We start from the raw sequence: 15,372 nt of genomic DNA, 5'->3' as shown, positions 1-15,372 counted from the left end.
ACCTCAATAACTTTCGATTTTGAAGGAGTTACCTCGATTGGATTACGGCGCTGGAATCCCGAAACAAAGTTGTATAAGAAAAACACGATCAAAAACTCCTCCTTACAAAGTTCGAATTATTTGGTAAATCAACACAATCGCACGAAATAAAGAACATCGGCCGTCTGAGGGCCTTTTATACCCAGCTCGACAATCGGTCGATTAAGTGATTATGTCGGCCGACATATGTGACAATCGGTCGATACACGTGACAAACGACCGACATATGTAACAAACGTCCGACATATGTAACAAGCCAGTAAGTCGGTCGATTTTTGTTAAATGTCGACCGACTTATAGTACAAATCGGTCGAATGTCTCCTCCTAATTAAAAAATTATTTTTCGATACATAAACCTCGATAATTCCCTCTATTCACATCCACTGGCTGATTTTACACGCAAAACATTTTCGTTTTGAAGACTTTAACAAGTTTATGATTTGAGATGTGTAGTTCGTTTCTTTTTGACGTCGAGACACTATTTGTAACTTCAAGGAAATATACACATATTCACATAAGCAAACAAATAAAATGTTTTTGTATTTTTCAAAATAAATATCAACACACTGAAAAATCTTTTTGTAGTTTTTAGGATTTTAAAACATTTCACAATAACAATGCAAATGAAGTACAATTCATGTCAGAAAGTCAATGATCAAGGTTAAGAAAGATCCAAGATTGTATGGCATAAAACATGTTATTTACAGGAAGCAGTTTCTGTAAGTCATAAACCTAAGGAAGCTAAATTATCAAAATGTATACATGTTCAATTAACATTCAGACAACAGTATGTACACAAAATTTCACAAGTAAAAGCAAACAATAGTAGAGAAAAGATTTTAACATGGTTTCTAGATTCATTAAACTTTTACAGACTTTCCTCTTAGACATTTTGATGATCAAGTTAATTAATTACATTAACATATTGCTATGTTAGATTCAATCATTGACTTAGACATCATTTGAGATCGCACGATTTATTAGGTAGTCAATTGAGCACAAGTCTATTGACGCTTTCCGTTACCACAAGCACATACGATAGGTCTAATTGAACAGGAAGATTCTCATAGTAATTTTGGAATATCCCTGTCAGCCATTAGCTTCTATCGTAACGTATACTTTTCAATTCATATGATTCTGATGGATCTCATAGTATATTCAATATTCTACCAATCGTGCAATCAACCAACTGCTATCAATCTCATTCCTTCTTTATTATTAAAGTTATTGGAGGAAACGGAATGAAAGACGTAGCTTTCTTAATAAGTGAGTATTCAGAATATCTCTCTGAAAACATCTTTCGCTGTCTAGGCCTTAATGGGTACAGTCCCATATCACAGACAATGATAATAAGTCCAATAGAATGGTTTTGTTGAAGTATGAATGATTTAAGTTCTTCTTGGTAATCTTCACACTCATTTGTATTCTTGCAAAGACTTCTCTTCTCGATTTCATCATTATCTTGACCTTGATATTTTCGTCTTCCATGATTTCATTTTTGTTTTCATGATATAATAACTTGATATGCAATGTGCCATTTTTTTTTATTTTTTTTTTTAAACAACACATTGCAGTCTTGACTTTGATTTAGTTCTCGAATTGACTTCCTTGCGATGAAGATCTCTTTTCTTCATTTGTGTATCAATTAACTTAAATCATTCATTCATGGACTGTCTGTAATATAGAACCACACTTTTCAACCCGTTCACAGGAAAGACACTCTTATTGAGATAAACTTACTATTTTGGAGTTTAGGTACAATTCAAGAATTAAAGTTTGATAGAAGTCGGTATGCATAGTCAATTAGAACATTTTCAACGCTTATTGATCGCTTGAATATCCTAATTAGTCGTGAGACTCAATGGTGCAGCAATTTGGAATTTGCTTGGGGATATTCTACATCATGTGTTTCTAGATTATACGTCATGATAGGGGATACCCTCACCTTTTGTTGATTTCCTCAACAATTTTCTTTAAAGTATGCACCTGTGGTAATTAAGTGACTACCCTCAACCGCTGTAAACCTTTCCATGAGTTCCTTATCAAGATATTTACATGATTGTGATTATGATCATCTCATTCTATGATTAAGTCCGTATCCCATTTTTATATAGATCAAACTCGTTTTTTTTATTTTATTTTCTGAATATCCGATGTTGCATTCATTACTCCCCCTAAAATACTAAAAATCTAAAATCTTTTTGGTTTTTTTTTCCTGATTTTAAATACACAGAAACAATCAGAAAGAAAAGAAATATAACCACACAGTATATACAGCTATGCAAGCAGAACACATAAAATGAAGTTACTCGTTGGTCTCTTCGTCAGGAACGACATCTGACAATATTTTGACACTTAACTCAGTTAACAAGAAATCAAAACGTGGTTTGTCAAAAGCTTTTGTGAAAAGATCAGCCCTTTGCGTAGTTGTGCCAATTTGGATAACATCATTTAGTCTTTTCTCATAACAGTCTCAAATAAAATGATATTTAATCCCTATGTGTTTGGTCTTAGAGTGATTCACAGGATTTTTCGTAACAGCTATGGCAGCAGTATTATCAACAAAAATAGGAGTGTTAGAAATATGCAAACCGTAGTCACGAAGCTGCTGTTGTATCCACACAACATGAGATGCACAGCTTGCTGCAGCAATGTATTCAGCTTCACAAGTGGACAAGGCCACTGCTGTCTGCTTCTTGCACTGCCATGTAACTAGTCTGATTCCAAGGAATTGACAACCTCCTGATGTTGACTTAAAATCTTTCTTGCATCCACCATAGTCGGAATCACTATAAGCCGTCAGTACAAAATCATTATCACAGGGATACCATAGGCCCAAATTCGGAGTTTGCTTTAAATAACGCATAATCTTTTTCACCACAAGCAAATGATGTACATTCGGATTTGCTTGATAGCGAGCACATAAACAAACTGCGAACATGATATCAGGGCGAGACGCTGTTAGATACATCAACGAACCAATGATGGCTCTATATAAGGTTTGATCAACCTTATCACCTTCCTTATCCGGTGTAATCCCGTGATTCACCGATAGCGGTGTCCTTGCAGGACGTTCATCTTCCATTTTGAATCTTTTCAGAATATCTGATACATATTTTGTCTGATGTAAAAAGATACCCTGATTTGTTTGTACAACCTGAATACCAAGGAAGAATTTGATAGTTCCCATTGAACTCATCTTGAACCGTTTCTGCATTACCTCCTCAAAATCATCCACCATCGTCTTATCTTTAGATCCAAAGATAATATCATCCACGTACACATGTACTAGCATTATATGCTTGCCCTTTTCTTTGATGAAAAGTGTCTGATCGATGACACCTCTTCTGAAACCATTATCAATCATATAGTTGGACAACGTACCATACCACGCTCTTGGAGCTTGATGAAGCCCATACAATGCTTTTTCTAGACGATATACCTTTTCTGGAGAGTGTGGATCTGTAAAACCCGGTGGTTGCTTAACAAACACGGTCTCATTGAGAGTCCCGTACAAAAAGGCGCTTTTGACATCCATTTGATAGACCTTGAAGCCTTTAAAAGATGCGAATGCCAAAAATATTCGAATTGCCTCAAGTCTAGCCACTGGTGCAAATACTTCATCATAATCTATATCAGGGATCTGCTGATATCCCTTCACAACCAATTTACTGATATCCCTTCACAACCAATCTAGCTTTATTTCGAATTACAATACCTTGCTCGTCTTTTTTATTCTTCCATACCCATCGAAGCCCATAAGGTTTGCAACCATGAGGCGGAGTCACCAGTTTCCATACTCCTAAATGCTTGAATTGCAAAAGCTCTTCTTGCATGGCATTTACCCAATCATCATAAAGAAGAGCTTCCTCAACAGAATTTGGTTCAATTTGACACACAAAGCATGAATATGCATGTAAGAAGAGTTTGCCTGACCTATTTAGTGAAGAATAGAAAGCTTGCATAACATTCTCAGTTGAAGCTTTCTGATTTTCAGACGTTGAGGCATCATTCGATGGTGCTCCAGAAACTCCTTTCGAATCAACAATAAAATCATCTAAGGAAGAAACTGTTCGTGATGATCTACGAACACCTTCAGGTTCTGGTTGTTCTTCCTGAACTTCTACAATTTGTGGCAGATTATCAACACTTTCGCCACTGTCTATAGGTTGTGACTCCTCTTCAGAATCAGATCCATCATAAGATGGATCATCTTGATAATCACCGGATTCTTCATCATCTTGAACAAGTTGTTGTTGCGGCACTGGGTGATGTTGTGGTGCCGTTTGAGATTTCGGAACCATTTGTGATGGAGACGTCTGCATTTCATTCAGTAATCTTGCAATAACTTCATCATCAGTAGCAACAGACGGAAGACCAAAAGAATCAAACAAATTTTCATAATCAAACTGCCATGAAAAACCTTTCCCAGCAGGAATAGCAGCATTTCTTTGAACATCTACTTCGAAATGTTCTTCAACACGTTTAGATACAGTGTTGAAAACTCTTTTGTTTGAATTCCCATAACCAAGAAATATACCAGGAACAGCCTTAGGATTAAATTTTCCTCCAGTATCTCGTATCATGATTGAACACGGTGCACCAAAGGGTTCGAAATGTTTAATGTTAGGCTTCCTTTTATGTAGCAATTCATAGCAAGTCTTTCCATGTCTCTTGACTACTAACAATCGGTTCATTGTATAACATGCTGTAGCCACAGCTTCACTCCAGAAGTTAACCGGTAAACATGAGTCGGCTAACATAGTCCTCGCAGTTTCAATTAACGTTCTGTTACGTCTTTCAGCAACACCATTTGATTGCGGAGTATAAGCTGGACTGAACTGTTGTTGAATGCCTTTCTCATTGCAGAAACTCTCCATCTGCTGATTCTTGAATTCAGTACCATTATCTGTTCGAGTCTTCCTAACCTTTAACTTGTACAAAGATTCCAGCTTCAAAAACAACAACTTTATATTGTCAAACGTGTCAGACTTCTTCTTTAACATCACTACCCAAGAGTATCGTGAGTATTCATCAGTCACTACCAAACAATATGAATCTCCAGAGATGCTTGTTCGATTAATCGGACCGAAAAGATCCATATGTAACAACTCTAGAGGAACAACAATTGAATGATGTTTTTTTGTTGCATGTGACTTTTTAGTCTGTTTCCCTTTCTTACACGGAAGACATCCTTCAGAAATTTGAAAACTCTTAACATTTACTCCCTCAATCATATTATTATGAACAAGATTGTTCATCTTTCTCAAGCTCAAATGACCCATACGCTTGTGCCATGAAATTGATTCTTGTTCTGTAGCTTTGGATATGAAAGCTTGATGACCTGTTGCAGCTTTAACATGGGCTGTTGACATATCCAAAATATACAAATCTTTATTTCTGGGAGCTGTCATAAGAATCATCTCTTCCGGTATTACATACTCTTTCTTCAAAATGTAGCATCTTTGATCATCAAAAGCAACCTTATGCTTTTTATCTGCTACTTGCGAAACTGACAGCAGATTATTTGACATCTGCTTCACAAAATTCACTTTATCAAAACTAACATTAGCATTAGCAATCACACCCTGAGCTGTAATAAAACCTCCTTCATCTCCTGCAAAAGAAACAGATCCTCCATTTACTGATTTGACATTAGAAAGTAAGGACATGTTTCCTGTCATGTGCCGGGACGCCCCACTATCAACAATCCAGGTATTTCTACTCGGATCGTAGGCGACCTGCACAACAAGAAAAGAAGTTAGTTTGAGATGGACACCCATGCCCGAATGGCAGTGGGTTTCCCATCGACACCAATAACTTGTACATCCATCCATTGACCCTTTGATCCTGATGGATCATTGGACTTGTCAACAACCTTTGTCTCGGTTTTAGGCTTCCAAACGGTACGTTTACCAACAGATTTCTCATAATAGTCATTCGTTTGAAAAATTTTATTCACACCTGACTGTACCCTTGTGGATGAATTAGCAATAGAATTTGACTTTGGTTTATAAAAACCTTTTGAACTATTACTTGAAGTACCTATGGAACTGGAACTAGAAGCATAGTGTGTAGTTTTCGTTTCAGTGTCAGATTTTCTTTTTGGTGTTTTCCAACGCTGTTGACAGTTAACAGCACAATGACCCTTTTTCCCACATTTATTACAGTTTTGAGTTTCTTTTGTACGTGTTTTTGAACTCAGATGCTTATTGGAAAAAGACTGTTTCATGTGTGACATAGGCTTCTCAACATGATGTTTCAAGCCTGGTCGACGGTTAGGATGCACATATTTAGGCACATTGTTAGTATTAGGGCTCCTTTTATTAAATAGTTCTTCAGGTGCTTGTGTAAGAACATATTCTTTATCTAGGTTGAGTCCCTGCTGATACTTGACAGGTGTCTGAAATATTTTCTTTCCATTAGCGTTCCTAGAGTTTACTTGTTTTCTAGGTGTGGGTTGTCCGCTTTCACTAGCCTTACTAGCATTCAATGGATTCTTCAGGATAGTAATTGGTTTGGATTTTGGTGTCACAAACTCTGAAACTTTTTCATACTCTGAATCAGATTTACTGTCCTCAGCTAAGTCTTCAACAATCGGCTTAGTGCTGTCTGATTTTTCATTCTCTACAGGCTTAACACTTAGGATTTCACTAAGGCAAGAATCAGAAGGTTTATTAATGTACTCATTCCTAAGAGGAGGAGGACACTCTTTATAACCTAAACCCTTTTTACCATCATTCTTGTTATAGACAGTATAGTCAATGACATATGACATTCGCTGCCAAGTGTCATTTCTAGCCTTTTCTGACTCATACTTAATCTTAAACTCTTCCTTTTCTCTCTTAGCACATTCAAGTTGATTTAAGTACATCATTATGGCCTTTTGGTCACCTGAAATTGTAGCTCTTAAATCATGAACTTGATTTTCTAGAGTTTTGATTGTCTCCCTGAATTCCTTTTTATTGTTAAACTGAGTTAAATTAGTCTCGTATAGGCCTTTTACCTCAAGATAAGCTGCTTTAACAATCCTAAGTTCCTGTTTTACTTCGGGACAGTATATACATCCTAAGGGGATATCATTCAGTTTAGAAACTATGGATTCAAGTTTAGCAATTTCTAACTTATGATCAGCACAATCGTTACATACCAAAGGAAATTCAGTTTGTACCTTAGAGTCACTTGATGTGTTTGCCATGAACGCATACTGCTTTTCTTCAGTCTCTGATTCAGGTTCAGATTCTGAACTAGAACTGGAACAGTCAGAATTATTCAACTCAACTGAAGTCTTGACATCATCTACTACAATAGTTTCTCCATCTGATGAAGACGAACTACTGTAATCCGTCCATACATCGCCATCATTGTGCATTGCGTATTTGAACTTCTCATACACTCTCTTGTTAAGAACACCTCTTCTAACATATCTGATCATTGCATAAGTTCGCTCAATTCTTGCTTCCATCTTGCAGATGTAACACATGCATTCATTCGCAGTACCAACACAGCCAGCTTTCTCTCTTTCTTGTTTCTCACTTTCAGTTTCTTCTTCGGTCTTAGGCATTCTAACAACGTTAGCATGATTTTCATCATCAGCAAATACTGTCCAATCACAACCTTCGTCTGAATATGTTGCAATTAAGCCTTTTGCTTTATCATTTCTGATAGTATCACCGCTCGTTGTTTCAACTGGCACATTAACCTTTGTCTTATTATACTGATTGTGAAATGGGTTGTGAAAACCAGTTTTCTGTGGCCTGGTACATGTTCTTTTGAAGTGTCCTAACTCATTGCAATTAAAACATCTCACTTTTGACATATCAAAACCTAACTTAGTATCTCTAGTAACACCTAAGCTCTGTTGACCTGTCATTTTCAGAAATTTCTTCGCTCGTCTAATCACACTACCCATAGCCCAGAGGATATCCATCTTTTCAAGTTCATCCTCATCAATCTGCTCATAATCTTCTGCTTCTAAATGAGCATTACCAATTTGACCACCAACCATTTCATTATAAGAATTAACTACCAAAGCAACTAAAGCCATATCTTCCTCTACAACTGAAAGGGGCCTAGTTCTTAAATTCTCAGTGTTGAGAACTACAGTTTTTGGCTCCTGTCTAATGGTGGACTGATTTGTACTACTAGGCTTATTTACTTGGATTGGAAACATCACATTTTGAGCAGGTTGTGATCTATTTACAGCACTATCATTAGAAACAAACGCTGTTTGTAAGGGAGCACGAACATTGCTCAATCCAGAAGTACCAGCTTTGTAAATTATAGGACTCTGTTGACCCTCAAGACGTTTCTTCTTGGTTTCCATATCCAAGTCCTTTACCATCAATTTTGATGTGAATTTATCTAGGGTCAGTGATTCACCAGCAGACGAAGCTCTGTCTTCTATCTGTTCAATAAACGCATCCCACTTGTGTGGTAAACCATCTGTTAATTGTTTGATAGCTTTCTGTTCTGTAACTTCTACACCTAAGTTACCCAATTCAGAGACAAGATGACGATAACGAATGATTGTCTCTTCTAACGTTTCATGACTTAGAGCAGCAAACCTTTTCCATTCACTTTTGATTACTTTAGCTTTCTTTTCACGATACGCCTTATTTCCTTCGACACCTATCTTAATAGCATTCCAAAGAGAATATGAAGTTAAGTGCATTTGATATTGATGATAAATATCACCGTCTAAACCCTGGGTCAATTGAGCATAACATCTACATTCTAAGGCATATGTTTCTTTTTCTGTCACGCTATAATCTTCATACTTTTTACTATTACCATCAGTACCTAAAGGCTCTTTATATTCATGTTGTATCAAATCCCACATTCTAGGATCAAGGCCTCTAATGTAATTCATGAACCTAGCCCTCCATCTAATGTAATCATTTGTATTATCAAGTCTAGGAGCACGATTGGCACTGCCTGATTCACTATCAGATAGTAAAATGTTTTGAACGCTGGAAGTAATTGCCATTGCCTGATCAGACATTTTAAAATTTAATTAACGTTGAATCTGATCCTAAGTCGGTCGACTGTTGGTGACAGTCGGTCGATGAACAGATACAGTCGGTCGATGAAAAGCTACAGTCGGTCGACTGTCAATGATTAATTGGTCGAAGTTCTGTTTACATTTAGGCAAATGGTAGTATTTTTTTCAATCGGTCGATGTTCCTTCAATCGGTCGGTTTAGTACTTAAGTCGGTCGGTTTACAACTTAAGTCGGTCGGTTTATCATATGTCGGTCGGTTTAAAGACAATCGGTCGAACTAATGACAATCGGTCGAAATACACGAAAATCGGTCGATTGTCTCATAAGTCGGTCGACTGTACTTTCTTTCAGAGCTAGAATCCAAAAAAAATCAGGTTTTTGACTTCTAAACGATTTCAAGCTCAATTTTCGAACTAAAACTACTGACCAACACCTTAAGCAACTAAGAATGACTTCTGTAAACACTCTAAAGCAATTAAAACCAAAGGTTTAACGTAAAAGTATACAAAATTCAATCCAAAACCAATTTTTTTTGACCCAAAAATATACCAAGAACTCGTTTAAAACAATTGATTCAGCAAGCCAATGCTCTGATACCACTTTGTAGACGCTGAGAGAGGATCTTAGAATCAACCTAACACGATCTAGAGGCGGAATAACACTAGAAAGAGCTTAAACGAATATCTATGGGTTTTCGGGTTCGTACAAGTCAAACCAAGACTAGATCTTGATAAACACGAAGCCTAGACTGACATTCTGTGGTATTTGAACATGAAGATTGAGAGAGACTCGACCAAGAACTGTTTTCGTGTGTGTGTAATGTGCAGAGTTGTTAACCAAATTAATGAAGATTAATTAGGCTTAAATACCTCAGTTCCTATGTCGGTCGACAGTGGATGACAGTCGGTCGACTGACCATGTCAGTCGGCCGACTGTCGAATAATATTACGAATTATATTTAAACGTTTACAAATATAACATAACACATCGACAATCAACGTTTAACAATATTACAGGTTACAACATGATCGAATAAAACGTTCAAGTTCATGGAACTAGGGATTACAAAATATGCACTAACAGTCCACATCCTACCTCTACACATACAATGGTAGGGTTGTGGGGTCCTATGACCCCACTACTTTGAATTTTTTTTTTTTTCGAAAGGCAAACATTTTATAGCACGAGATAAAAGTGGTACAACACGAGAATAGCGCCCATTACAATGATTTGGGCACTATGAAGAACTCGAAAAACATGTTGCAAAGGGAGCAACTCTAAACAAAATACACAAACCAAATATACTATTTTATCCTAATCTATACAATATTGAGGTGGATTTGATAGCCATTGTAACCATTCAATCGTTTTATGCTGTAGGACACCACTAAGGACCCCATATATATTTTAAATTTAAAGTTTTTTTAGAGGTAAACAACCATTAAAGTACCCTTACAAAATAATTAGCTTTGAAAACTTTTTTAGGACCTCATTGAGTTTTCATTTTGAATTCGCAATGTCCATTTAGATACATACATAAAAATTCTATAAGATTAACAAAAAATGATTCTGCTAATGTGATTAAGATTGATCCTCATGTATGTTGTAGTTCGATTAATGGTGATTTGTAACATGGTGTGTCCTAAAAGATAGCAAGGCTTTGTATATTAAAAAGTTTCTCTTGGCAAAAGCATATACGTCCTAAAAGAAATACTCTGTAGAAGATAAATAAAAGGACTGATTAAGAGTCTTTGGTTAACATAGGAAGAAGACAATTATACTCAAAATAGGAGTTTTTTTTTTATTGTTGCATACATGTAAGCACATTGATTATTATTACAATGGTACTTTCACATTATACAAATATAAATGGTAATTTACATAAAGTATTATGTAGCTGTATGCTGTAGCTAGGCCCTGGGAAAAAATATTGGGCATGCATAGTCTTCGCTGGTAGTCGTATATAAATTAAGTAGGCGTTCTTGCTAGAAAGAACACTAGTCGGCTATTAAAATTCCTTAATGAACCTAGCTCGGAGGCCATGCTCTGGAATTGGGAACGGACTATACTGTATTAAGTTTGCCGGGCCCACCAATTGCCACCTGTATTACAAAAGTACCGACGGTAACCAAATCAGCATGTCAAACACATATTTTTCTTTGAGTTTACACGTGAAAATCATACCTATACTTTGTAAGCATGTGGTGAAGTAGAACAAGCATTGTAAGCTTTGCAAGTTCATTTCCTGGACACGCGTGTATTCCGTTGCCAAATGGCATGTATGTGTTAGGTTTTGGAGGATTCTGCACAAAGAATAATGAATTCGTAAATAGACGTTCTTATAGATGTCTTTCCACTTCTGCATAAATCGTGTACATATGTGTAAACTTTGACAGGCGTTTACATTCATACCTCAAATCTGAAGGGGTCAAATTTTGCAGGATCAGCAAAAAATTCAGGATTGTGGTGGATATTCCTGAACAATGGCATCACCTTCCAACCTTTTGGAATAAGGTATCCTGTTTTTTCATATACATCAATCGATGCATTAGTCTTGTATAATCACTCGGAAAATGGGTTTAACTTCGAAGAAATATATATATATATATATATATATATATATATATATATATATATATATATATATATATATATATATATATATATATATATATATATATTTTCCTTTAATCTACTGTCACTAACCTTCATATTCAACATCAACTGCTGCTTCTCTGAAAGTAAAAGATATAATACTTGCCTTCCTTAAGCTCTCTAATATTACCTGAAGTTGATTGGCATATATGTTAGTAATTAAGATGTACTTTGTGATAAACCAACGAGTTTAGAACCAATTGTATTTTCAAGCTTTTTTGTATCAGTACATACTCTATATGTAAGTGGCATTTTTCTTGTCATTGACCAAGTCAAACTCCGCTTCTCCGCATATTCATCAGTTTCACAGATTGCCTTTTGCTCTCCCTGCCATCACGTAGAAGCTCTTCAGTAAGTTGATTCTATAAAAAAGAGTTACAGGCATGTGGGCCTGTATTAATAATCATAATCATATATGCTATAGAAAATGTAAAAAGAAAAAACAAAACTAAGTTATGTCATAATCACAAATGTAATCACTTTTAGAGTCACTATAATCACTTTTATTAGTGTCGTACCTTAACGACATCTAGAAGTTTGGGATCATCACTTAGATACTTTAGTATCCATGTTAGGACACTAGCTGTTGTATCTTGAGCTGCAAACAATACCCCGATAATGTTATCTGCTATTTCTTCGTCACGTAACGTGTTTCCTTTTTCGTCTCTGTAGTTCAAGAGATGACTTAAGAGATTGTTTGCTAACAATTTATTCTCCTTCCGTTCTCGCACAACCTCACCAATAATCTGATTCAGCCTTCTCCTTGCCTGTAAGTGTTGGTTTATTCGTATAATAATATCAGCAATGAAGTTCAGTTACAGGACAGCATATAAGTATATAACTCACGAAAATAGAAACAGAAAATAGTATTTACCATTGTAGATTTATGATATGCAGTTCCTGGTAGCTTTGTTGGGTAACTGTTGTAACCTTTTTCCAGGATAATATAGTTCTCCTTAAGCTTATCTGTACATATTTTGTTTAAGTGTCCAAAGATAGACAAAATGCCTACCTCAAACGCAAACTGTAAAAAAAAAAAAAAGAAGAGCCGTTATATTTATTTTTGTTAATCAAAGAAAGCTGGACTCATGATTGGTAAATAATATTTAAGATCCATACCTTCTTCATCTCTTGAAAGGTGTTAATGACTTGACCATTGGCCCATGATTCCAGGCTCGATATGGCTATTCTTTCGATATCGGTGATCAACTTGCGGTTTACTTCGGGAGAAAACGAGCTTTGAACTAGCTTCCTCATGCGAGCATGATAATTCCCCGTGTGAAAAAACAGGGCTGAAGGTCCGATCAACTCCTCTTTACTTTTCGGGTATGTTGGTTTGAACAAATGAGGTTGTTCAACTAGCACAAACCGAGCTGCCTCAGGATTTGCTAGCATAACACATGGATATCCAAGTATTCGAGTTTTGAATATGTCTCCATATCTATTAATCATTAAAAATAATACCGTTAATTTTATATTTAGTGCAAAATTGGGTGATAAAAACTCGATTTTCATTGCTGTTATATACAAACCTTTTCTGCTTTGAGGCGAAAAAAATATTTGGGTCTTGTGTGTACATTTGGAGAGTCTCTCCAATGCAAGGCCAACCCATTGAGCCTGGGGGAAGCCTAGCTGATTTTTTATGCCTCTTCTCTTTTTTGAATATATAATACGAGAAAAGCGAACTTAAAAATATAAGTGCGTAGAAAAATGTTGTGGGAAGCGTCATGAATAAATTTCGAGTTTTTTTTCTTTCTTTATCTTTTTATTTACTAATGAGTGAATCTTGTATAGGGTGTTTGCTGAAGAGGATCCTGTTAGTGGGAGAGCAAAGGGATCGTGGGGTTTATATAGAGACGGAGCAGTCATTATAGATAATTCAGTATTGCCCGAAGAGGTAAATTCTAGGCTTATGTTACGTATTTGACACTCATTTCCTAATTCGAACAGTACGTATGTTAGTTTTTTATACATGTTTCTAACATATAGAAAGGTTCATTAGACGTCCCTCCCAGTTCTTTAAAATTCAAAATCTACCTTTACTTTTGATTCCTTTTTTCAAAGACACATTCTAGTAATATGTTATCTAGGTAAATACTTATCAACTTTTTCACTTTAATCAGGGATATGTATTCAACTTAAAAAGTTTAACTATATTTAGGGATGGTTAAACTATGATCATGATGTATTCATGTTGAAATAAGACAAATAGTTAAGTAAAATAATCTCTTGAACATGTTGATCTGATGTGGAATATATTCATAAAAAATAAGTTTTATACTACTGGCCTAGTTATTTGTTGAATTAAAATGTCACATCGAAGATGAATAATGAAGAATGGAGATAGTTTAAGGAATAAGGATGTAAGCAAATACCAATTTTTATATTTTTTGGTTCTCTATTTTTCTTTTGCTATGCCTTATTCAGATATAAGAACCCAACAATTTGAAGATTTATCAGGTATAGCCGATCCTCGAGTTTAGGTTAGTTCATTACAAGAGCCTAAACGTTGGTTTAAAATGTGTAGTTTGAAACACCTCTCTACTTACCTAAACTCTTCTTAATCTGAAATTAACGTGTTTAACGAATTCATTAGACAACTCTTGGATGAATCCAGATTTAGAATAAAACAGAACCTAGTGAACATACTTCAATGACAAACACTAAGTTGCCAAGTATCCCAAAAGAGAACAAGTATATTTTACGTTTCACACCTCAAAATGCATAACACATAGCCTTATCTTCTTGCATTGATAGCTCGTTTAATGGTGATCTGTATTCTGTATGTAAAATGACTTGAGAGTCGAAGTTGGCCTCAATTCGGCAAAGCATCTATTTCTTGAAACAGAAAGTTGGTTATACCACAGGAAATTTGAATTGTGTGGTTCGAAACTAATTGCATAAAGTGCATGGTACACCATTGGGCCCTCTAGGAATAATAGTGGGAATGTTTAAGTTCGAGCTTTTTTTTTTTCTTTTTCTTACCATAAGTTTCATCTAGAAAGTTTAGTGCTAGGATCAACTAGAAGGATGTAAGCTTAACTGCTTGCTTCAGTTTTCAAAACAAAATTTGGTTTATCAACCAATTACCAACTTGTTTGTACGAAATCACCATTTTCTTGCCGGCCATGACTAAATTCTGTGATATTGGTATCTGTCAGTGTGACACATTAATACGAGTCATAGTTCCTTATTATTCAGGTTGCATTTTAGGACCAGTGAAGCATTTACTTGCCACCACCAAAATGGGCTATCATTTTGTAACCTGATATAGTAGTCACTATACATTTTATGAATTGTAACTTGATAGTAGTCACTTTTGATGTACCTTCATTTATGTTATCCACATTAGCTAAGCCCTTTATAATTTAAATGGCCTACGATATGTCCATGTAGTCATAATATATATGAACAATTATTGGTGGTCCAAGTTCCAACGGACTAAATAATCTAAATGACTAATCGGTTTCTCTTAACATGATATATTCAGTATATCACAATGTGTGGAGCTTTTGAGTTCAAGTCTCACTTGAAGTAGCGAGATGTTAATATTCGTGGTATTATACATAATTTATGTAATGTAATATGTATATGCATTAGATACCGAGTATTAGATTGTAGGTTTGATGTTATAATATATATATATTTTTTTTGGAAATGTGTTATTCTGTTGC

At 35.6% G+C, this 15,372-nt stretch overlaps 1 protein-coding gene across 1 annotated transcript; it reads right to left on the bottom strand.

Annotated features, from left to right (window-relative positions):
• Positions 1–10,816: 10,816 nt before the first annotated feature.
• Positions 10,817–13,456, bottom strand: LOC139845381 (abscisic acid 8'-hydroxylase 4-like). Its single transcript, XM_071835640.1, has 9 exons — positions 13,231–13,456; positions 12,818–13,139; positions 12,573–12,722; positions 12,217–12,465; positions 11,933–12,025; positions 11,750–11,828; positions 11,456–11,562; positions 11,228–11,346; positions 10,817–11,145 (listed from the first exon to the last, which is right to left on the bottom strand). The coding sequence occupies exons 1-9, from the start codon at positions 13,425–13,427 to the stop codon at positions 11,052–11,054; spliced, it is 1,410 nt and encodes a 469-aa protein (XP_071691741.1). The 5' UTR covers positions 13,428–13,456; the 3' UTR covers positions 10,817–11,051.
• Between the last annotated feature and the right edge of the window lie 1,916 nt (positions 13,457–15,372).

This window comes from Rutidosis leptorrhynchoides, chromosome 4, assembly GCF_046630445.1.
Source record: "Rutidosis leptorrhynchoides isolate AG116_Rl617_1_P2 chromosome 4, CSIRO_AGI_Rlap_v1, whole genome shotgun sequence".
NCBI lineage: Eukaryota > Viridiplantae > Streptophyta > Magnoliopsida > Asterales > Asteraceae > Rutidosis > Rutidosis leptorrhynchoides.
This window is presented reverse-complemented; position numbering and strand designations above follow the sequence as displayed.

What these genes read in the sequence shown, in the direction of transcription:
- LOC139845381 (XM_071835640.1), bottom strand. Translation starts at nt 13,427, where the DNA reads ATGACGCTTCCCACAACATTTTTCTACGCACTTATATTTTTAAGTTCG. An exon ending in CCTTTCAAGAGATGAAGAAG is followed by an intron (nt 12,723 to 12,817) that starts GTATGGATCTTA and finishes TTTTTTTTACAG; the next exon opens with TTTGCGTTTGAGGTAGGCAT. An exon ending in AAATGCCACTTACATATAGA is followed by an intron (nt 11,829 to 11,932) that starts GTATGTACTGAT and finishes AATCAACTTCAG; the next exon opens with GTAATATTAGAGAGCTTAAG.